This window comes from Poecilia mexicana, unplaced genomic scaffold (assembly GCF_051168715.1).
Source record: "Poecilia mexicana isolate PSO_F unplaced genomic scaffold, ASM5116871v1 scaffold_3, whole genome shotgun sequence".
Lineage (NCBI taxonomy): Eukaryota > Metazoa > Chordata > Actinopteri > Cyprinodontiformes > Poeciliidae > Poecilia > Poecilia mexicana.
Window position 1 is genome coordinate 17,458,487 of NW_028263372.1, and position 24,855 is coordinate 17,483,341.

General features: G+C 39.1%; 1 protein-coding gene across 2 annotated transcripts in view; it reads left to right on the forward strand.

Annotated features, from left to right (window-relative positions):
* acsf3 (acyl-CoA synthetase family member 3) overlaps window positions 1-23,905 on the forward strand; it is a 32,069-nt gene extending 8,164 nt beyond the window's left edge. For both annotated transcript variants that reach the window (XM_088004247.1, XM_015004011.2), the window contains exons 4-10: window positions 92-246; window positions 2,001-2,146; window positions 6,202-6,299; window positions 7,372-7,498; window positions 18,347-18,481; window positions 18,956-19,067; window positions 22,502-23,905. In XM_088004247.1, coding sequence (XP_087860373.1) covers window positions 92-246; window positions 2,001-2,146; window positions 6,202-6,299; window positions 7,372-7,498; window positions 18,347-18,481; window positions 18,956-19,067; window positions 22,502-22,616 — 888 coding nt within the window. In that variant the 3' untranslated portion in view covers window positions 22,617-23,905. The remainder of the gene's footprint in view (window positions 1-91; window positions 247-2,000; window positions 2,147-6,201; window positions 6,300-7,371; window positions 7,499-18,346; window positions 18,482-18,955; window positions 19,068-22,501) is intronic.
* The last annotated feature ends 950 nt before the right edge of the window (window positions 23,906-24,855 follow it).

A 24,855-nucleotide genomic window follows, 5' to 3' on the forward strand; every position in this document is an offset into this window, starting at 1 on the left:
TAACCTTTCCTTATCATTTTCCTTTTCTCCCTTTTCAGCGATGCATTCCCCTTATCTCGGCCTGACTCGTTCTCTCTCTGCGTGTCCCCAGGTGTGGGAGATGCTCCTGAGCTTCAAGGCTCCAGTGGTTAATGTGTTCATGGCCGTGCCAACTATTTACTCAAAGCTCATCCAGTACTATGATCAGCACTTCACACAGCCTCATGTCAAGGATTTTGTCAAAGCAGTTTGCAAGGAGAGAATCAGGTACTTATCTTGGGATCGTCTAAAACTGATTATTATCCAAAAGAAGTTGGAAGGTTGTAGAAAATATAAAGTTGCTTTCGCACAATTTCTTATCTTTTTACGTTGGTTAATGATTTTATATATACATATATATATATATATATATATATATATAATTTATCTGTGTCAGAATTAGCTACAAACTAAATATTGTGCTAATCCATGAAGACAAAATTGTTTGTTTTCCTGTGGTCTCACCAAGTTTTTAAATTTTTTTTGGCTAATTGATCGTAAGCCTATCAGTGACTGAAAGGTCAATGTCCCGTCCACAGTGTCTGAGTGCCCTCAAGTGGTCAATTAGTTATTTTGTAGTTAATCAGAAAAAGGTTGGACTGCCCCTGGCATGTCAGCCACTCCAAGCATTCAGCAGGCGGAGATGACTGAATCTTCACTGGTGCAGACTGGGTGTCTGCATAGCATAGCAAAGGAATAAATAATGCTGCTACTGGTTTGTTGTTGAAATATTTGTTTCCCCCATTTTATATCCAGTTAACTTACAAAAGTGTTATTAAAGTTTTTTGTGATCTGTATCTCTCTGTATTATATTCCGTTTGCAGTCTATTTTTTTTTCACATTTGTAAAAATGTATTTTAGGAAAACACCAAAAATAAGTTTGTCCTATTTTTACTTGAATTTAAGATTCAATATATTTCCAAAACAATGCTGTTTTATTCACCAATTTTACACTCTTCCACTATTTTTGGCTTAGTATTTGTGAATGGTACTGGGTTACAGTGAATTTTTTTCTTTAAATCTATTATAAATGAATACGGTTCAACATCCATCGTAGAAAAATTATCTTAGTGTATTTTGCTAATCTTTTTTGGGAGACAATCATGTCTCTCCAACTCCGTGTGATGTAAACAGAAATATGCAATATTATGAAGTTTGTTGTTTAAGAGAATAATCTGTAGACTATTAAAGACTATTAAAATAATACGGTAGCCTATCAGACTAATAAAACCACTAAAGTCGTCTTCTTCAGTATCAGAACTCAACAGACTCTCACACACTTCTTTAGGCTCTCTTTTGTTGTCGCTCTCAATGTCACTTTCATCTCGGGGCAACTTCGCCCGTTAGCTTGTGCTGTCCTCTTCATCACACAGCAGTCCAGTCTTTCCAAACCTGTTGGTAAAACGTTTTAGATTAGCCGTATCGCAGAATTCAAAGCATGTGGGAAAAGTAGCGGCTTGTTGTCCAGATATTACAGTGGTACGCCCAGGATTGAGTCAAAGTTTGTCATCTTTTTTAACTTCTTAGATACTTGAGCTGATTTAGTTTTGGTTGATTTACTGCACAGTAAGGATGACATTTTGTCATTAATTGGTGCTTCCAATTAATTTAAGGGTTGTAAAGTTCCTTAAACTGTTTCAATGAGCCTTCATCAAAACAGCTGCTGCAGGCACATCGACAGACACTGGGAATGAAGGGGAAACACTTATTTGTATACTGTTACTCTTAATGCTGCATGTATAGCACACGCTGTTAGCTTCTGTAGTACGACTTAGGCTCTTTTTATTAAATCCATAGTGCATCCATACCGTTTGGTTATTATTATTTTTTTAGTGGTTGTGTTGTTTCTACTGATTTCGTTTTATTTTATTGCCTTTCTGCTGACAATATTTTATCCCTTGTCCTGCTGTAATTTATATGTCTTTCCCCCTGAGAAATTGATAGCTTTATTTGGAGGTTTCTGTTTTTTTCCCCTCTATCAGATTGATGGTTTCAGGCTCAGCTGCTCTGCCTCTGCCCACCCTGCAGCGCTGGGAGGAGATCACAGGACACATGCTGCTGGAACGCTACGGCATGACCGAGATCGGCATGGCACTGTCCAACCCTCTGAAGGGCCCGCGGATCGCAGGTACGGAGGCTCGGTTGCGTCCAAATTGCTCTTTTAATTAAATTTTTTTTTTAGACGTGCAAAGTTCCTCGAATACTTGCATTTGTAGTTTTGGAAATTCATTCATAAAAAATTAAAAGTGTAGAGGATTGTTTATGTCTTCTTCTTTACTGTTGAACAAATTGTCTTCAGACAATTTAAAGGGTTCTAGAAATACAAGTCAAGAATTAGTCAAAAAAAAAAAGAGAGAAAAGTTTAGAAGGAGTTTTACCATAGTGTGAGATAGTTTAACCTTTGAATGGGTGGGCTCGCTTGTTGAGGAATCTTTAACTCAACATTCATGTTCATGGAAATGATTGATCATTAAAGGAAATTATTTAAACCTCAATAAGTTTTACTTCCAAATAAGTAGGATTTTTTTCATTCATGTCTGCCTGTGACAAACCAAAATGTTTACATTTGTCCTACTTAATTCCCATATGTTCACATTATGTCCAAGAAAAGTTTAAAATTTTGAACATTTCCAAAATTGTTCAGCCTCTTTGCAACCTCAGAGGAAAGTGTGATCACAGTAGAAGTGCTATGTAAATGTATAACTTCAATTGCTTCTGTAGAGGTAAGAGTGTTGAATGAGTGATGATTTGTTATGTAACCACCACTGTTGTCATTCGGCTGCTGCACTCTCTAAAACCGTCTGTATTTCAGCTATTCAGGAATCAATTCTTTAGCCATAACAACATTAATCCTAAGGAGAAAATGCGATCGGTGCTCCCTAATAAGACATCTCCGCACAGACTATCAGTTGTACGTTGTGTTTGCGTGCAGAAGCGGGTTTGTCTCATGCCGCTCCGTTCAATGTCATTAAATTTTTAAGAATCCTTCCTCGAGGATTTCTGCTTTGTGTGTTTTGTTTATCACGAGCAGTTTTCTCTGTTGTCATGTCAGGTAAAAACCCCTCAATCCCAACTTCGCCTCCCTCACTCTCACAAACAAAAGCTAGGTCTAAAAATGAGGTCAGACTCGTGTTGTTTGCTCTCTTCCCCTGCCTTCACCTGTCATCCTCTCTTCTTCTCCTTCCCCGCCGTCTCCATCCCCAGTCAACAACTATTGTACAGGTAAAGCTAATTAGCTTGCAAGTGGATTGGGTAATCCTCTGTCTGCTCCCTTGTTGTGGTTTTGTTTTGTTTATTTGTTTATTTGTTGTTTGGCAAAAACTGAGCAGGCTGTTTGATTCCTCTCAGGTGATTATTAGGGATGTCTTTAAGAAGTCTGCGGTTGTATTGATGTTTCGCCGCCTCGGTTGTGTGTGTGTGTGCGTGTGTGTGTGTGTGTGTGGGGGGGTGTGTGTGTGTGTGTGTGTGTGTGCGTGCAGGAATGAGCTTGTGCCTGTTTCAGTCGGTGTGTTCCCGTTTCATCTTTAAGTAGGTTAAAACAGATCAATAGCGACCACAGGAACCACTCTTCCAAGAGCTGTGAGCCGAAGCCGTCCTCTCCCTCATCCTAACACCTGCTTTACTTTCTTTTTTCTATGCACACAACCAACCATGTGAAACATAACAAAAATGCACTTTATTTACAGAAATTTATAAATTAATTTCCATGTATTTAAATCATCAGACTGGCCTAAATTTCCTGCACATTTGTGCCGTTTTAAAGCCTGTTAACAATAGTTCTGCTTTCTAGGTCATGTTTCCCTTGTCGAGATGTAAACATGCAGGATTATTTCATACTCGCTCGATCCATCTTCTGTATTATCTAACTCTGCTGCCCCTTTCTTCTTATTATTTATTTTTTTTTTTTTTTACATTTTTTTGCTCTAATTTTGGTTTTCTGTCCCTTTTTTTTTGGTCCTTTAGTCTCCACAACACAATTTCACATCAAACACATGTTCATTAGCTTGGTAATGGATGGTGGCTGAAGAACATGACAGCTAATATAAAGATAACAAGAAGCAGATGAAGAAATGTGGTCCTACATAGCAGTATTTGTGAGTAGGATGGACATTTTTCTTCAGCACAACTAACTCTGGAATAAGTTATAAAAAATCTCTCGTCAAACTTCCCATTAATCTTTGCTTTAAACATAACTAGATTGTAGATCAACCTAGTTATGTTTGATGGTTATGTAGTGAGCGTGCATTGGTTTTCAATATTTGTTTCATTGTCGTCTAAGAGACCATGATGGGAAGTTCTTCAATGTCTCTTTATCTGCTAGTGTTTGTAGAATAGCAGTGGAGTAAAAAGCTAAGACCAAACTCTCTGCCAGACATAAATCAGTGGCAAGATTTTTATTTTCAAAAAAGTTTCTTTTTTTCAGTGGTTTTATTTATATTTTGCCTAATATCTAAAATAAACTCAATCTTGTTAAAGTTAAAAAAAAAGGGCAGGACAGGACTAAAATAGACATTCAAGTAAAAAGTAAAGCTGTTCAGTTGATAACAGATCCAGTTGTGGAGAGTGGGGAGGTTATACATTTATTTTGCTTTTTTTTTTAATACCCCTTCTTTGCAGCTAAGGGTACTTGGGTCCCTTTCATGGGAAGGCATCCTTGCAGTTTGATCTTTTTAATTTCAATGTTTTATTTAGGATTCTCTAAAAGCGTAATTTGACTTTTGGACAGCATTTGCCACTGATGAACAGTTTCAGCTGCAAAAGTGTAGAAACATTTGTTAGAAGACAGTGAAACTATTGCGCAAAACAGCTTGTTTTGTTACACAACTCTCCAGTTGCTGAAACGGTGATGCAACTGTGTCGATCTCTACTTTATTCTGTCAGGCCATCTGACCTCCTATTTTCTTAGTTTTAGACATTGCAGCAGGTGAAATACAGAGACTGCGGTTTGTGTTTTTGTGAAACTTCATATAGATCGATAAGCAAACATCCACATGTAGCAACAGACTCAACAAGAATGAAAATAATATGCTTGAATTTGTAAGTTTCTGATATAAAGGATTAAGCTTCATCCTGAAAAATATTGATATAAATATTGAGTTTATATCATTTGTTGACAGTCTGACCTCCATCATGTATAATAATTATTAAACCAACTTACATTTTAGGACTTAATTAACTTAACATACATTTTTCCCGAGCTTTAAACGCTGTTTGGACTAAGACTTTGTCAGATTCGGTTCGCCTGACCTCATGACTCGGACTCGTTAATGACCCTGGTAATCCATTGGAAGTGGTCTGGTTACTTTTATGCTCAGTAGGTTCTCGTATTGATCCATTCAACTCCAGTCCCTCATTCAGGACCTGAATTGATTAGATCAATATGAAGTGAGAAACTCATTCTGTAATCAGGACCTGAGCTGCTCTTCATTTGGAGAGCCGTTGTCTCTGGAATCGTGTCGCGGCCCAAGGCGATGAGCTCGAACACACTCATCTTAACAAACGGACGGAGAACAGCGCCAAGACCTTTCTGGTTCACTCGCTGATATAATTACTTAACTTTAAAGGTCACATTTGCAAACACACAAGGTTGGAAAATGCAGGCGATGTCAGTGAATCTGGGAACAGATAATATTTCACGCATTAGTACACAGTTTTTACAGCAGGCTATTGTGTTTGTTTGCTTGTCAAATCGGAGTCGTTTTTGCAGTTGTTCTTCGGTGAAAGAGCCTGTCAGGCACTCAGCAGTAGTTAAGACTGAAGGAATAAATTGCGCTGTGCAGCCAGATGCTTTTTTCAGAAGAAAATAAGTGCAACCCAAGACAAATGTCCCAACTGTTCTATTATTTTAGCTTTTCTTGATGTTGTTAAAGAGGGAAAAAAAAAAGCTGCATCAGGCATGGGCAAGAAATTCCCATTACTGTCAAAGTGAGCTGGCTTGTGTTGACTGAGACGAATTGCTTCCAGTTTTACAAGCTCAGCAAACCTTTTAGTGACCAGTTATGCCCAGAGGATGGAGGTTAATGTCATCTTGGAGGAGCAGACTGCCTGCTACTTGAGAAATGCTTAACTGAAGGTTGTCAGTGAACACTTTGTCATTTATTCTCCTTTTTGTGTTTTTTTTTTTAAAGAAAAAAAAATCATATTCTTTTTGTTTTTGCATGCTTTTTGTTTCAACGTTGACAGGAGCTGTTGGGCTGCCTCTTCCAGATGTAGAGGTTCGAATTGTCATGAATAACACAACCAACACCATGATTGCTGAAGGGAATCACAAAGAGACTCGGGTAAATCAATATCAGTCGTTATAATGAAGCAATCCATCCACAGACAGGTTTTAAAAGAAAAGTATTCTAACACGACATTAAAGGCTTTTCAGGAATCTGTATATGTACAGATTATGTGTAGCGGCACCACATATACTAGACAGGAGGAAATTGTAATAGCACATCACTCTAACTTTAAAATATTTATGGCAAATAAAAATAAGGCATGGTTTACATGGAGGCAGGATTTTTTTTTTATGCTTTTCCTCATTTTAGAAAAAAAAATTAATGTAGTGATACTCTATGTGTCTAACTCGAATTTGACTTTAATGCTTTTGTGTTGCACATGAAAAATCACTAAGCAAAGCACGGACAACCTTAAAACCAACTTACAAAGTAGTAATAAAACTAAAGAGTATGTAAATGCGTTTTAATCATTAAACTGTAAAAAAAAAAAAAAAAAAAGAATCAACTGAAAGCTTGTTAGAAGGTCCTTCAACATGTCAAAGATATTCAGAAAAAAAGTAATAAAGGCAACTTTTTTTTTTCTTATTTTTTTAAGGTTGCATCAATTAATTAAATCATTTGACAGCTTCTCGTTTTTTAGTTCTAAATAAATAAATATTCTAGCAGCTCTTTGGTAGAAGTTGTACTTTTGAATCCCTCTAAAATATTACAAGATATTACAACATTATTTCCATGTATCAAAGCAAACACCCTTATTTTGACATGACAGAAGCACAGACACCTTCACTTTCTGTACAACCAGAATTTAACCAGCTCATCTGTTATTCTTTCTCCTTTCTGTGGTGGAGTTATTTAAATCCAAGGTGATGTCTGCTCATCTAATGATCTGTTTTCAGCTGCCACTGTTCAAAGCAACACCACAAAGCTTGCTGGTAACTTGGCTTTTGGACTGCAAGTTATTCTAAAAAACACTTGCACTGCTAAAGAGAAACACTACTCTCTAGCTTGAAAAGGAGGTTGGATTATATGACAGCCTCAGACAGATTATTAAACTTGTTTAAGACACTCTCTGGTCCATTCAAACATTTATTTTTCTCCTCTTTTCTCTGTTTTGAATATCTCACAGATACGTCCGGGCCTTGAGGGGAAAGAGGGCGAGCTGCTGGTGCGAGGTCCGTCTGTTTTTAAGGAATACTGGAACCGGCCTCAGGAGACCGGAGAGGCTTTTACTGATGACGGCTGGTTCAAAACAGGTACCAAACCGTCTTTCCCCTTCCTGAGCCATACTTCCTTATCATTATGCTCATTCACACACACACTCTGGGGAAAAAAAAGGGGATTACATACTTCTAACAATTGCAGCTAACATGATCTGTGCAGTCGGAGCAATTCACTGCAGGAGGAGAGACGGAGGAGCTTTTAACTCATGTCGCAGGCTGGACTTTCATTTGAGACACGTAAAAACCAGGAGAGCAGTTCAGGTGGTAAACACACACATTAGGCTTGTGTGAATGGTGTGTGTGCTCACATTTTAGGGCACTATGAGGGAGTGATAAATGGAGTATGTGTGTTTTTGGCGCTACAGGGCATTTTTCCTCCTAAGTGGCTGTGACTGCTCTGGGTCTTCAGGAACCAAGTAGAGCTCTCTGCCTCGACTTTTTTCCCCCCTCCCTTCTATTATGTGTGTGGTAGCATAGAGAGAAGCTGTCATCCGAGGCTTTTCCTCCCTGCAGGCCACCACTTCTGTCTTCGGCCCCGAAAAGGAGCCGTGTTTCACTGCAAAGCCACTTAGAGACATGCTTTAACCTGGCACAGGAAGGATTTGTGGGGTGTAGGGGGTCGAGAAGGGCAGGTGCAAGTGGAATTCTTACAGACGGAGTCATTTTTGAGCTCGGAGATGTGGCTGCCGGGCATTTTCGAAAGAGCCTCGCACGAAGACGGAGGAGGCGGAGTCAGACGGGACGGAGACTGGGGTGGCGGTGGGAAGGCAGCGCGAAAGGATGGAGTGATTGAGAGCAGAGCAGGGCCAGGCAGTCGGGAGAGAAGGGCAAAGTGTGTTTAATTGGCTTTGCAGGCTGGAAGGACAGAGATCCAGAGCACAGCACGTTGCTGTCACACTCCATTACAGCCAGCGGCCACATAATGAGAGCCACTGCAATCAGCTCCCCACAGACCGGTCCCTCAAGCCACACCGCCACAGACACTGTGTGGACCGCTCTGTAGGAAGCTATCTGACATCTTCCTTAGCCACCCAGCTCCTACAGCCTCATCATACGCACACACACGCACACACACGCACACACACACACACACACACACACACACACACACGGCTTTATGAAGTAGGAGGAATGCTTAAGCATTCAAGGTTCAAGGAGAATGCTTTTTTTTGCCTCTTATGCTTTGATTTGTGGGTTAAATCACTCACAAGCCTCACATCCTTTCACTTAATTTCAAAGTTTAAAAGCGAGTAACCGAGCTTGAGATCTGTTTTATGATTACCATCCAAAAGCGACGCGAGGATTCAGATGCGAAGACGCCACCGACATCGCCGGCGTGTCTCGGGGGGGCAAAACAGTTTTTGGCTTCGCAGCTGTGTGAAGTAAAACAAAGATCACTTTATGAAGAGTCACGTTTAATAATCTACAGCTGTAGTGGTTGTTTTATTGATGGGAAAATATCAACACATCTGTTACACAGAGAAATGTGTACAAAATATATATTGTAAAAAATATATATATATTGTAATTTTGTTTAGCTTTGAATTCATATTACTGTTAAAAAAATTAAATAAAATGGTTGGAAAGAAATGGTGCCTTGCAAAAGTATTCATATTAAAACTACTGAGTCAGTAGTTTGTTCAGTTATATTTTCCCACTTTCCAGTAAGTTTATCGGGGTTATACCTTCTTTGTGTGAGTATTTGGAGAGGGAAGCATTTCAGACAATCTGAACTGTCTTTCTTTGCTTCTTGTCACCCCTCACTACCTCATACCTTTTACCCTCACACCTCTTTCTTACACCTCCTTTCAAACTTGACACTTACAGACTGGAGCTTGAACTTGAGAATTCACTTGATCTTTTATTACCCTCACATATGTAAAGTTAGAGAGGATGTCTCTGACTTTTTCAACATCCTCCTTGGTGATCTGTGAATGGATGGGTGCTGATTTGTATGGTTTTGACTTAAAATTAGGGAGGTAATGACTTCTTATGGTGAAATGTAACATTTGTTGTCTATTTGAAGGCTATTTCACAAAGTCCTGTCCAGGTATCGTCACCATGAAGAATGAAACTACGAAGCGACTTTCACATATTTTTTTGTGACAGGATTTTGGTTACCACGTAGAACATAATTTATTGTGCCTGAGTAATGAAGACAATATAAATATAAAGTTAGCATCTAATTTGTTGGATCCAAATTGATTGTAAACTAAAGTTTATTTTGCCAATGAAGATAAAACAGTTATGTTTTCAACATAAGAGCCATGTTGGAAACTTAGTGGTGCTTGGAGAGCTCTAGCCTGAGTCTACATTGATCTCTGATTGTTTAAAACAATGTTTTTCAGGTTTACGAAATCTTTATTCTATACGTAAGAAACACAAAAAACAGAATCCAAACTGCATACTTATACAGGCATGAAAGTTTTTTTTTTCTCTTTTTTAAGTCCAGTAATTTCTGGTCATGAGAGTTTGATGTATTGATGCACTGCTACGCTTCAAGTATCACTGTGAACACAAAACAATATAATTAACAAACTAATGGCATTTAAAACAACAATTATAGTATATCCCACATATGCATGGGAAACATTAAACATTGCTATGATTTGAAACGTGATAATCAGTTTTGCAAAAGCTGGTTGGCGTTAAACCGTTTCTTTAAAAATACGTTTAAATTAACTCTAAATGTCCAGCTCCGTTACACTCACCGGGACTGCAACTTAAAACTGAGTTTCTCTGAGCCGGAAGAGCAAAGACGGCTTGAACTCTTTCATTGACGAGGATGTCGGCGCTGTGTGGCTGGCACAAAGTAAAAGATAAAGTCTGACAAGAGCGTAGGGCTGACAAGGTGAATAAAAAGCCGGGGTAAACAAGACAGCAGAAGAACAGCGCGGCCGGAGCGTGGGACTTCAGATCAATACGTTCTCAGCCGGTCAGAGGCGTCTTCTTTAGAGTCAGCAGGTGCTGCGTGCATGATTGGCAGCTCTATAGGGAAGCTGTCACCTGGCTGCTCTCCTTCCACTCATCTTCACAAACATCTTTGAGTCTATCGATCGATCTCCTCATTTTTTTTTTAACTCTCCTTTTGTGCTCCACTCTAGAGTCTGTCCACTGACCACAGCTTAAAATCAGTCGATTAGAAATGGGGAAAGCTTTCGTTATGTGGTTGGCAACAGCAGAAGCGACCGGGCGGCAAAGCAAAAAAAATTAAAGAGATGCTTTAAGTTTGGCTCTAGCTGGAGCCGGTAGAAAGTTTTGTGTTTCAGTGATAAATTAAGAGGACTGTTTGAGGAAGGGAGCGAGGAAGAAGTTGAGCTTTGGGGGCTTGACTATTAGCCAGGCCTTATCTGAGGTCTCATTTAATTAACTAAGAGAGACTCAGGCTCAAGGGCAGAAATGTTAACAAGAGGGTTAATCTTTGTCACTTTACCTCAGTTTCACACTCCTAATTGCTTATTCCAACAGAACCTATTAATCTGAGCCATCTGGATCCTGTAAGAGCTAGAATTAGAATATATTTAGGTTTATCTACCCGACTAATGTTATGTGCATGCTGAATGTTGATGCGGAGGTTCATATTTTAGGGACGTCGGAGTTTTGAAAAGTGTAATATATCACTGGTTTTCAAGGTTCACTCTTTGCAAAAAGACAGAGGTCTGTGCCTAAGTCTGGCAATATGGCTGAAGTCGATGACAGTAATAATTGATAATTTTTTTGTTTGAAATGTCTAAAATACTGGCAAACTAGCTACGACCTTACCTCTTTTTTTAAATCCACAATTTCCTTTTGAGCTCTTGGACTCATTTTCTCATTTCGCTCTCCCCTTTTCCTTGCCGTCATTCTTCCCAAAGATGTCACATTTCACCTTGAGTTGCACTGCGTCCTCTAATGTTTGAGCTCCCAGTGGGGGTTTATTCAACATCCAGCACCCCCCACCAACATCACCGGCAGCATTGTTCACACCAGCTCTCCCTATAACTTTTACTGCAAAGACGTCAACACATGGTGATCCATGTTTTATTAAAACCACTCGCAGGTAAATCCAGTTAAACGTCACCGCACGTCAGCCTCTGAACTTCAGTGACTATTGTTGCGACTTTATTCATCAGGCCTCAACGAAGAGACTGAAAAGTGTCTTTATTAAAAAAAGAAAGCTTACAGATTTGTCATCTCAGAGCTCCGGCATCACAACACTCTCCTTCTTTCTCCGTCTCCCGACTGAGATCGGGTTTGTGTGATTGAGTCCAGAGTCGCTGCATGCAAACTGCAGTTAAATAGTTTCCTTGATGAACATGCAGATCTGAGACGCGCATCAATCCTCAAGTTAAGTCTGTTATCTGCTGCTGGGAAGGCAACCCCGGCAATGGGTCTAATCAGAAACATTAACATAAAGCAATTCGAGCTCCTTTAATTTCATTATATTAAACAAATTAGATCACTCATCCGAGTGCAAAGTGCCTTCTTATATGATATTAATTACTAAAAAAGGAGCTGTGACAAAAGTTAAGGATGATGAATAATGTCAGTGCTGAGATTTCACTGCCTGGCTGTCTGTTATTTATCCTCATTAACTTCTCCATCTCGGCATCAGGCTTTAATGTGGAACATTAATATTCATATATGCAAAGTGTTTATGATCTGAGAAGAAGCATGGCTCACATTTAGACCTCTAACATCTTTGCTCAGATAAGTGCACTGTTCCCAAAGCGAGGGCCCAGCTTTTGCTTGCTCACTTATATCTCTAAATGCTGCAGGACTAAGACTCAACTTGTCTGTCCGTGCAAAAAGATGCTTTATTTTCTCTTGCAGGTCACAAGCTTGCAGCTAATACTGTTGTAATCTTGAGTTGATGCTTTAAAACCATGCATTCAGAGGTGACACACAGTACATCAAATTAGCTCCTGTGTACTATAATGCAGCTTTAGGAGAGATTACAGCCTGAATAGTTGCGTAAATGTGATTTTTTTTTTTATCTTGGATTTCTGTCTTTCATAACTTTGCATTACTATTAAAAAAGATGCTCCACATTGTCATATTTGATTAGAATTTTAATACGAGTTGGACCAAAGCTCTAACAGACTAAATCTAGAAAAAGTGAAGGACATAAAACATTGATGTATTTCACTAATTTATCTGTTTAGTCTTTTAAATCTTTTTTCAGTGAGAAATGAGATGGAATGTGACCATCGACATGTTTTAATCCCATCACACAAACAATGTACTAGATAAATAGAGGCTGCAAGCAGAACAGTCTGACTAACAAACACTTGTTTCTGTGTGTTTATTTAAAAAAAAAGCTGATCTGAAGCTCTTCGGTGGCCGGTGTCCTGACAGCTCCGCAAGTGTTTTGTGAATTTTTAGTTGCGTCTCTCCTGTGCGGACACCTGCAGCAGAATAACGCCAGCAGGCTGAAATGTTTTTGTTGTGTTGGCCTTTGTCAGATGTCACCCTCTGCCCTTTACTTCCAGACTCTTTTTGACAAAGAAACTCAAGTTGTCTAGGCTGTTTCTGTGTTTGTGTGTCATTTTAAATGAGTTGGGTGTAAGCATCCACAAAATGCCATTTCCCACTCCAGTTCAGATGGTTTAAAAAAAAAAAAAAGTTGTTTGGAAAGGTTTGAAGGTATTGAATTTTTTCCGTTTGAGTCTCTTGTTAAATCTTTGTTTTCGTTTTTAGAAGTAACAAAAACTGCAAACCCGGTGTGGAGCCCCATCTTTTCTCTCCTGGCAGCTACGACTGTTGTGATTAGCGGTGTAATTATACACGTGTTCGTACCAAAAACATCTCTGGGTACATGTCTATACCATGTCAGCATGTGCATCCAACAAATACAGCGTTGTTTTAAATCTGAACAAATGCAGAATGTTTATTGGTGGAAATAAATGTGTAATGCAATGTTTTGCAGTTTTAAAAAGCGACGCCTAAACAAAACAAAGATGATTCCCTGCAATTGTTAAAACTTTACTCTTTGGGAACATTGAGTTTGACTGAACCAAATATTTAAGCCTGCAGACATATTTTTCAACAGTAAAGATGTAAATACAGTTGCTCCTGATGCGTCGACCTGAATTACTCACCTGAAACATCAAGCTGAATGTAAACATCAGGCACTGCAGAAAAATCAGCTTGAGTCAAAATTCAGCTGACTGCAGCGTTCAAAGAGTCCTAAAGGCTGCACAGCACACGAGGTTCAACAACACACTGTTAGAGACTAGTCCCTCTGAATGGTGGGGAATACCCAGTTGCATTTTCATGGCGCATTCAAGTACATCTCGTGCACTGGATTGTTTAATTATTAAAAAGAAAAACTCCACGTGATTTATTTTTCACTGTTTATGTTCAGAGAAGATTTTAAATGTCAACACACAGATCACCTTTAAGTTGTAAATCACACTAACCACACTTCTTGTGGCTTTTGTGATTTAGTAAAAAAATATATAATTTTAAGATATATATATATATATATACACATTATATCTTAATGTGGGATTTTCTTTTTACACAAGTTACGTTCCTATGAAGTTTTTTCAGTGGAAGATTTTTGCCGACTGGAATAAAAGATTAGGGGGTTTTTTACGCTTTTTTACACACCTTTACCAGGCTGCCAATTTACATGGAGGGCTGTTAAAATAACTAGAATTAGTTTTCATTGGAAAATGAAAGAATTGCATTTCATAAATGTAATATACCAAACATGTTATATTAAAACATTAGATGGAGATTATATCAGTGTTGTAAAATTGTGAGGAAGAAATCTGTAAATTAAATAAATCACAAGAGATAATCAGACAAAAGCTGTTTTCAATCAATATTAAATCACAGAAAGATTGGACCAAAACAACAAGAAAAGTGTTCAGACTTACAAATTCTGAAGACAGATTTAATTTACTATAAAATGTTTTTTTTTTTTTTTTTTTTACGGCAATATGATATTTTTAAATTTAAGAAATTTTCTTCACAGCTGTCTCATACTCTGTCCTTGGAAAAACAAATCACATTTCTAATTTTTTATACTAACTTTTATTCAGTCTTTTTTTTTGTTTGAATTATTTTTCAAGAATGTGAGGCGTGCACTCAATTTAGATTTTTCATAAAGTTCAACAGTATGAAGGTCACTTGTTTTTGTCAAAAACTCCCTAGTTGTTAATAGAGCTTTTTTTTTTCCTTTTACAAATGTGAGCTACTCTTGTCTTGCGCAAAACAAAAATCATGACTTGAAGTAATTCGACAGCAGATTTGTTGCCGTTTTGGTCAAACCCAAACTGAAGACGTGTCTCACAGAGGGGGCTGAATTTCTCTGCTCTCTGAAAGACGTCGGAAAGATTTTTTCCGTGCTCCTCAGTTAAATTCTTGATCTGTTTTTATTTCTTTATTTTCTCCACACTACGCGCCTTTGCTTTCTTTAATGCCTCAGAATGAGATGAAAGCCCAGTGCAATTAGGCTTCTTATCGTTTTAATTAAGAAAGCCATTCGGCCATATCTGCCTCAGACGCCATAACACATAATGGCAGACTCTCTGAAGCCTGAAGTGGTGATTGTGTGCGTGTGTGTGTGTGTGTGAGTACGTCGTGTGTGTGTGTGTGTACGTCCCTGTAACACAGTTCCCAAAAATCTCTTTCCCGTTCTTCTTTTTCTCTTTTATCAGTCTGCGTTCTCCAATCGCTTTTCCCACTTGTATGTTTCTCCAAACATCTTTTGCTCCTTCCCTCCACTCAAAGAGACAAGGTCAAAGAGTCTTGTATTAGTACTTCAAACTCATTGCAGTTCTGTCGTCTTCATGTCTTTCTCTCACCCATTTTGTCCAGGATTACTTCAAAAATGCCTTTTCTTTCCTTTAAACCAAGCGTATGTATATCTTTCTTATCAATGTTTTCTCTTTTACACAAAACGGTTTATCATTGTACATATGTGCTGATCATTTTCCTAGATCTGTTTGCATAAGATGAGAGCTACATAAGCTCAGCACAATGAATTAAATGATTCTTGTGCTTTTCTTTTTTATTTTACCCCTCATCCAAAGGAAGGGAGCGACTGTAACTACCCTGATTGTGGCGTTAACACCCAGCCGGCTCCTCCCTTCTTCTCCCATCCTCCCTCTCTTTCCCCAGCCTATCGGTGTGAGGCAGTGGTCTGTGAAGAAATTCCCAATATCTAAATTTACACACTGTATCAATCTTGTTTAATAGACTGGAAAGCTTATAGCCGCCGTGGCAAGCCGGCAGAGAGGGCAGTGGTGATAAATTGTCGGTGTGCTAGCGACAGCCGCCTGTGATGTATAATGAAATATTTATGATTTATCCCAGCTAATAAACTGAAATGAAGTGCATGATGTATGGGAACAGATGGGCCCTGTATTGATGTTGAGGTGGAGCAGCGAGAGGGGCGGGGAGGGAAAGAGGAGATAGGAAGACAGAGGTGTGAGAGACGTTTGAGATGTAGAAAGGTAAAAACGAAGGGTAAGAATGAGACTAAAAGAAGGAAATAAATGTCTGCGCGTGAGAGAGAGGGAGGGTCAGACGCCGGAGCGTGAGAAACTGAAAACGCGCTGCTTTATACAGCAAGACGGATATAGAGATGTAAACTAAATACTAATAGGATAAACCTGCAATGACACCAAACAGAGAGTGCAGATAAAACGCTGTATTATTCCTACATGCTTCATTCCCTTATTGGCTCAATATGTCAATGTTAGACTGCCAAGAACTGGTATACTCCATTGAAGAAAAAAAAAAAAAAAAAACTTGATTCCTATCAGGCTAGGAAAAACAAAAAATGTATCGTATTGTAAGTTGATTATGGAAGAAATAGGTTGCTTTCATTTTTCAAAGGTATTTAAGCCTTTCAAAAAGCACAGCTATAGAAAGAAAATTACCATATCACATCTTGTTTGCTTCTAATGAAAATTAAGATGTTAATCTAGAGATCATTCTGCTTTGAGGCTTTTTATGAAATTCATAGCAAAAACAAAAGGAACATCAAGCACATCCTTATCTGGCTTATTACATCGCTATAAGACTCAATTAGACTTTCTGTAAGATTGCTTCCCCACAATTTGATCCTGAAAACTACTTTAGAATGCAAGGCAAGTAATTCTGGAGGGGAAAAAAAGCTATTTTGGGTTGTGTTCACGGATCCATCCATCTTAATATCTTCTTATTGGAGACACTGAGGTGACTGTTCAGAAGGGAAACCAGGACAGCAGCAACACATTTCAGCCTTTTTAAAGGGACCTCAAGTTGTATAAAATGTGCGTATGTTGTAGTTCCAGGTGTTTCCAGGAGTATCCTCCAAAGTCTGGCAAACTTTCAAAAACCTTTCCTTTTCTTGTCTAAAGCACATTCTCTGATTTTCCTCAATGTGAGGAAGCTTTGTCTCCACACTGAGCTCCCTCTGAATGATGAAGATGTTTCTTATCTAAGCAAAGCTGTGATACTCCAGATGGAAATCTTTTTGCACTTGTTCTTTTGTCCATGGTCCATAACTCTTGAACTTTGATTGACCAATAAATTCAGATCACAACAGACCAAACTGGTTTTATTCCATCACATCTAAACAAGACATTTGAACTCCTCCATTTCAGGCAAAGACCAAAGTTTTAATAAATCAGATTTTTTTTTATTTTTTTTGGTCAGGGTATAAAACAAGCTTTTTTAACAGACCACCAACCACACCTATGCATTTTATAAATCGACAAATCTGTCCCACTATCATTGAGCTCAAGTAAATCTCAGTGTTTTGGGAGCAATAAAATAAAATGCATCAGCTGTCGGTGCAAACAAAAGCAAACGTTTGTTCAAATGAATATATATATATATGTCACCTAAAAATCTAAAATTTAGTCCGTTGCAGCAAGTATTGCATCTAAGCAGATTTTTCCGATTGCGGTATTGCACGCGTTGATGTTGCCATGACAATGCATTGTTCAGTTTTAGACATGGGTTAAGGCTTAGCAGAAGGAAACGGTGTTTGGACTTGGACTCCTTTGTTCTCCGCCCGGCGTTCAGCTGCAGCTTCGGGTGGATGGCGACTCTTCAGACCGGTTCTTAACTCCGACACTCTGCTTATCTCCACCGCCGTGTCTCGATCACATCCATCCTCCTGGTACCAGCTGTCCTGAAAGTAGCACCTGTAATAACCTAAAAGGACATCTTCCCATTCCATCTTTTTTTTTTCCATCACCACCTCTGTCCATTTTTCTCTCCTTTTCTCGCTCTCCACTCATCCATACTGACCCACTTCCTCCTCTCGTTTTCCCCAGACCCAGCTGCGTCCCTTATCCCCACATACTTTACTCCGCTACACCTGGCCCCCAGACACCTATGTGTGTGTGCATCTGGAGGATGTCTGGAGGATCTTAAACACTCATCCATTTGCTGCATTCTGACTGTCTCTGCCTCACACACACATAATCACACACTTCCTTACCCAAAGATACAAATCTCTGGCTTTCTTATATTTGTGTTATTTATTTCCGTTTTTTTTAATTTAGTATATTTTTACTGAGACTTCTCCCTGAGTCAAATAATTCCTTGTGTTTAATGAAGCCAGAAGCTGCTAAAAGTGTAAACACTGTTGACCTGTTTTAAGCACAACCAGAATATAAGTGTTACTATGGCATGGAAATCTATGTTTGAGTAAAAAGATTTAATTTTGAACTTGAATCTTTTTCCTGTGCCAAAAATATATACAGCAAAATTGCATCTCTTTAAATCGATCTTCCCGTCTTTCTACGGGAAGATCGATTCTTCCCGTAGAAGACGCGATCTTCTACGGGAAGATCGATCTACGGGATCGATTTCTCTGAGCAAATGATTGGCTGCAATCATTTCCGTTACTTTCATTGTGCCACGCCGTGTCTTTTTGCATTTCTGTTTCAGGAGACACGACAGTCTACAAAGATGGCGTCTACTGGATCTTGGGCCGCAGCAGCGTCGACATCATCAAGAGTGGTGGCTATAAGATCAGCGCCCTCGAAGTGGAGCGACACCTACTGGCTCATCCAGACATCGTTGGTAAGTACTGTGCAAACTTTTGTTGAAAGCAATTGTTTTGTTGTTTTTATTAATTCTGAATTACTCAATGCACACTGTTGGTCAGCTGGCTGAAAGATTTCCCTACTATTTATCTCTTTATTAAAGTAACTCTGTTTAAAAGTAACAGTTTATCTTTCTCACGTTACCTGAGCAGATAGCTTCACTAATCACCTGGTTAATATCAGCTGGGTACCTGATTTTACTCAGTTCCTAAAAGTACAAGTTATATTGATGGGACTTATGAAAGTAGTTATCGAGCAAAATGTTTTTTGATTATTTGATTATTAAGATCTGCATGTTTTTTTTCTTTAAGAAAATGTAATTTCATAAACTTAGATGGCCAGTGCAATTTATATTTAATTTGTCAAACTTCTTATTTTTAGATTTTGTAAACAAATGAATTAATTCAGCAATTACTTCATTAACATATTTCTGTTTGTTTTTGTGACTTAGATGTGGCTGTGATTGGCGCTAAAGATGCTACGTGGGGTCAAAAGGTCACGGCCGTGGTGCAGCTGCAGAAAGGCCGGAGTTTAACTCTACCAGAATTAAAGACCTGGGCAAGGTAATGTCAGGTTTCCAGATTTTTTTTCATCTATGCAGACTTTCAGAGTCACAATAAATATATGATTCATTTAGATGATGACCTTTTCAGGCAATGGGGTTATATACTCTTTTTTTTTTTGTCAAATGAAAAAAAAAAAGAGTATATTTTTGGCACAGGAAATGAAACAAGCTTTCATGCACAAACATCAGAAGATCTTTTTCAATCTGAGTAATACCGATTAAACACAAAAATGATCAATGAGGTGAAAACATAACCCTGTTTAAAATAATGTCATTATACAAATCTTCACAAGTTCAATTTAGTAAAATGATTTAGAGAGCTTTGGCCATAGTCACATTGTTCTAGCTCTACCAACTACGGCAGTATTGTAGTCAGTAACAGCTACAACAGAGTTGTATTTGAAAAATTGAGATTTTTTTTGTGCTTGACTGAGAAACAACATGTGTGGCTTGTTTTATCAAAAACTAGTAAAAAATAAAATGAAGAAACAAAGAAATGGAAGGATTTTTTTTTTTTTTTTACATGTAAATGGTGAGCTATGTTTGGGAAAAAAACTGATTAAAAAAGTCAAACTAACAAATTTGTCTCTGGTTATTAAGCTCTAAGGCTCAAACCTGGATTAAACAAGTATGACAGTACATTTTACATTAGCGTATTTGTTTTACTATCAATAATATACTTTAATATATGGCAAGCAAAAAAAAATGCTCTAGCCATGATTCACATTTTCATGCTCCATATTCCAATATTTACTAATTATAGGTTAATATATCCAGAGGGGAGGAACAAAATAAGTAAAGTGGAAGTTGTTTTTGCGCTCAAAGTCTAGAAAGTTTACCACCTGCTCTCTTTCAAACGTGGCCACAGTTTGACTCAGACTCGCACCACCAGAGGAGCCTGTGACCCAAATAACTTCTGACCAATCCATCATCCTAAGCCTGCAACAGCAACAGACCACCACATCCCACTATCACAGAGGTGTGTTTTTATTTGATACTGCGCTGTTATTCATGGAAGTCAAACAGAAACCGCTAATGCAGAGAAGTCCAGCTCTTCTGACCCCGAAGTTCTCTCGTTAATTGAAAAATTTGTGCAAGAATAAGAAGCCGCAGTCGGATTAATAAGGAGAAAGAAGAGAAAAAAAGAGGAAGATAAGCAAACAGAGGATTGCTGTGGATGTCAAACATTTCCTCCTCCTTTTCTGAATGTCAGTGGAGTTTGTTTTGTCTGAAGCTGATTGTAGTTTCCACACAAACGCTGTGATTTTTTAAAATCTTTTCTATCAATTTCATCATCTTCACTTCTGGATGATCAGATTATTGTTACAGTGAAAAGAAATGATGGTAAGAATTATTCATTCTGGTATAATGGAGTTACATGTTTTTTGTTGATGATGTTTGCATATCATTGGGATTGTTCCTTTTAATGTTTGAACTGTTTTCCAGTTGTTGGCCCCAAGTGATCAACAATAATTGGTGTGCTACATTTTTTTAAAATGATTAAATGTTATCAGTGTGTATAGTTTAGTCTCACATGTGCACCAGCGGACCAGCAGCGCTTTGAAGAAATCGCATGCCCTGCCATGAAGTAGGGGGTAAATTTGACATATTTGCCAAAATGTTTTGCGAATAAGAATAAAAAAAAATAACAAAAGTTCTTCATTTGTAATAAACCTGTTTCGCCCTGATGCTACAAAATGAAATCTTTGAAAATGGAATGCCTTCAGAAGTCACCTATTTAGTAGAGTCCTTTTGTGCGTAATTAATTTCTTAACAGAAGTACAGCTGTTGTATGAAGGACTCAGAGGTTTATTAGAGAACATAGGAGAGCAAACCACACCAAGAAGACAGCAGACAGGAGGGGAGTAAAGTAGTGGAGACAGGTCACAGCAGGGTTAGGTTATATACTAAATCCTAGACATACACCTGAGCTGTACAGCTCCTCCAAAGATCAGGTGGACCTTTTGGTCTTTGCTCTGAAAAATGCTGACCTTCCCTGCCTCGTCTGGTTTCCATTTCTGTTACAGAGTACGTATCAAATTAATCCCTGTCCTTAAAATTCTGCACACAAATGCACCAATATAATAATATTGGGGTATTGTCTGTGATTTCTTTGTTTTCAAAATTGAAATCATTCTTATATTTGTAATTACAGCAAACAGTAAATGATTTAGTCACCTGACCTTTTTGATAAACAATTCTGGTTTGTGAGTGTATGCAACAATGGACTTATAGCAAAAAAAAAAAAAAAACTTTAAAAAAAATGTATTATTTTTCTAACCACTCATATTTTCGTTAAGAAAAATGCCATAAATTTCCTCTCCGTACAGGAATCCCGTCGGTGACATTCCCTGTAGGAGCTCAGGTTTGTCCAGGCTTGACGGCTCCATACAGAGTCACGATGTTAGAATGTTAGATCCCGCTGCTCCAGTCTGGTAGATTAGCACCGCTGCCGGTGACCCAGGTTGACACGTTCGGGGCTGAACTGCAAACATACGCATGGCGCAGTGTTCACAGCCGGGGGGGGGGGGGTCCTGCCAGTGGAGCCACAGTGCCAACACGTTGCCGAGTCGAGAGTGTGGAGGAAACGGAGGCAGATAAAATGAGACATAAACAAGGAGACGGATGCTCACTCTTCAGTGCCCTGGCTTCAGCTGTCACTCTGAATCTGAATCACACCCACTGTGCTCTGTGCTGCCGTGCACACACACACACACACACGCACACACTCACACACTCACGCAGGGTGCCCGGAAGAAATTGGTGACATGAGCGAGCCATGTTACGGAGACGCGTATGCATGCACATTTACCCAGACTCTCCTCCCTGAGTCAGACAGACGGAGACATCTGCTGAAAGGAGTGTTTGATGGCAGCCGTATGACTCATTATGTTCACTCGCACAGCAGCAGCACACACAATAACACGCAAACAAACAAACTAGGTTAGAAGATAATAAAAACTGCTCCAGGCTTAAAGACTCGACGCAACAGCCAACCAGTGAAAACCGAAAAATAAAACACTTTTAATTATCGCAGCCTTCTGTTTTTCTCTTTATTATTTGCTGAGTTTTTTGTTTTTTTTTTTCATCTCATTTTGATTATGTTGCTTTGTATGAAGGGAATTGTCTGTGTCTGGAAGGGAATTGGGGATATTAAGGCAGAGAGCTGCAGAGCGCATGAAGGACGTTTCTTTCCTTATCTCAACTACTCTGCCATGGGGCAAGCCTTTGTTTTGGCAATTGTTTTTATTTTTGTGTTGTTGTTTTGATGTTGCATTAGTGTGCGCCCTCACCCGTTTGCATTGGCATATTTGTCAGCCTTGTGCTCCTTATAACTGTTTATTCTTTGTTGTTGTTTTTTTTGCTTTTTTTTTTTTTGCATTTTTCCCCCCTAAACAGTCATCTGTGTGTAAAGCGTCTTGTTTATTGCAGGGAGCACATGGCGCCCTACATCATCCCGACAGGCCTGGTGTTGGTGGAGGAAATGCCGAGGAATCAGATGGGGAAAGTCAACAAGAAGGACCTCCTGCGACACTTTTCCCCGTGACTGGACGGCTTTGACGTCTGTGAAAGCGTGGGTGTTTCTTCAAGTGCGCATCTCTTCCAGGATATTCCTTCCAGATCAGACAGACGTTTCACGCTAATGTAGTGAAAGGAAACAGAACAATGGTTGATATTCGCTGGAAACCGATCACAGCTCCCAGAACTTGCCATGGAGATACATCTGGTCTTGTTTCTCACAACTAGTACAGTTGCTTTGATGAAGCAGAATAAAGTCACTCCATGATGAGGGTAGTGTGTTAAAAGTTGGTTTGCAATTCGGAAAGAAAGAAGAAGTATTCAAATCTGTTTCCAAATATGCGTGTTGTGTGACAAGAGGTTTTCCAAAATACTATTTGAATCCTCTTCATTTGCCAGTTCTCTAAACTGGTTCTGAAAAGGGTGTAAAATTGCAAAAACCTAAGCAAACACTTTCATTCTTTAACTTTTTCACATTTTGTGAAACACCAACATATTTAATTGGAATATGGCGAGTGAGCACCATTCTCCATTTGCTCTGACGTTTTAGGTGAAGAGCCATGTCGATGTTCAAAGAACGGATCGAGCATTACTCTGACATGTTTCAACCTCCAGATGTTTTCTAACCTAACTTTCAACTTCACAGCTTTCTCCTGCTGTGCTCCATGGTCTTCATGATGATGGTTGTTCACTAATGTCAGGCCTCACTTTTTTAGATTTTCTCTCTCCACTTCACAATGATGAATCTCTGTCAATCTACAATATTCTAGTTGTAATGTGCCAAAATGAGAAAAAGTTGATGAGATATGAAAACCTTTCTAAGTGGTTTAATTTAAGCAGAAGCTACATTGTTAATTTTTAACACACTACCTTTCCATCATAGAGGTATTGCTGCATTCAATAACATGAACCCCTATAAATCTTTAGTGTTTACACAGAACATTTTGCGTTGGATTCATAACACATGGCAGTGTGAAACTTTAAAGGATGAACTTTTGGGATCGAAGTTTTATGTAGAAAAAATATTTTTGCTTTACTTGCAATAGCTCTTAAAAAAAAAAGATAAATTTAATGTAAAGGAAGAAAAGTTGAGAAGAAATGAATGACGGCAGTCGGCACTGTTGTAGGATTCGCTGCTCCTGAAGCCATCATGATTTTATCAAGATGATATGGTGCTACATGCAAATAAATTAACAACAGATAATTTTGTTATTGATTAGAAAAACATACTTTGTCTTTGTAAAATGAAAATAGATTGATTCACTTGAATATCTGTACATAAAACAGATGTGGTAAATAAAAATTTTTGGAAATGTATCTAAAGTTACCAACCTTCTTTTTACAAGTCTGCCTCCTCTGCATGCTGTTACACTGGTTTCCTCAATGTGTGTGTGTGTGTGTGTGTGTGTGTGTGTATGTGTGTGTGTGTGTGTGTGTGTGTGTATAAATTTGGCTACACAGGTGTGATGAGAGCTCGAAAACAGCTTCTGCAGCAAGGCAAAACACCACAGCTGGATGCCCCGCACTCCATCTGACTAACCCTCTCACCCCGCTCGCTCTCCTCACCTCTCATCCTTTCTCTTCTCAATTTATCCAATACTTCGCCTCTTCTGTCTTCATCACAAGTCACAGCAGATTGTTGCGGCGCACGGATCACCTCGGCTGCCAGACTCCCTCTGAATGAGCCGTGGCACGCTGCCAGAGTAGACTTTGTGTGTGTGTGTGTGTGAGGAAATGACAGAAACTGGAGAGAGTGGAGAAAGAACTCTAAACCAAAATGAAGCGATAACGAGAGAAAGTTGGTAGGAGGGGAGGGACGGAAAAGAGTCATGGAGTTTTCAGTAAGTGATGCAAAGTGAAGTTGGTGACGAAGTAGAAAAGAAATCAGGCTGAAATAAACAGTCATGTCATGATGAATGGGCAGAGAGCTGAAGATGGAAAGATATAGAAGTGCAACCCCCAGCTGATGCGGCCTCCTGTCCGCACACACACACACGCACACACACATGCTCGTCCGCCCACAGCCACCAGAGACCTGATTAAGAGAGCAGTGCTATCGATCTGTGGGCTGGCAGGATAGGATGGATGAGCAGTCAGAGGACAGCTCCAATGCACCTCAGGTTCCCCACCTTGCAAGACGCTCAGGTCCTCGACCGGAGCCACCGGAAGGAGGCCTGGGTACGCAGAAACATCTCGTGCGTGTTTGAAGGTTGTGCTGAGAAGGTTTTTCAAAATCAAGGAGGAGCGGAGCGGGGGCTTCAGACAGT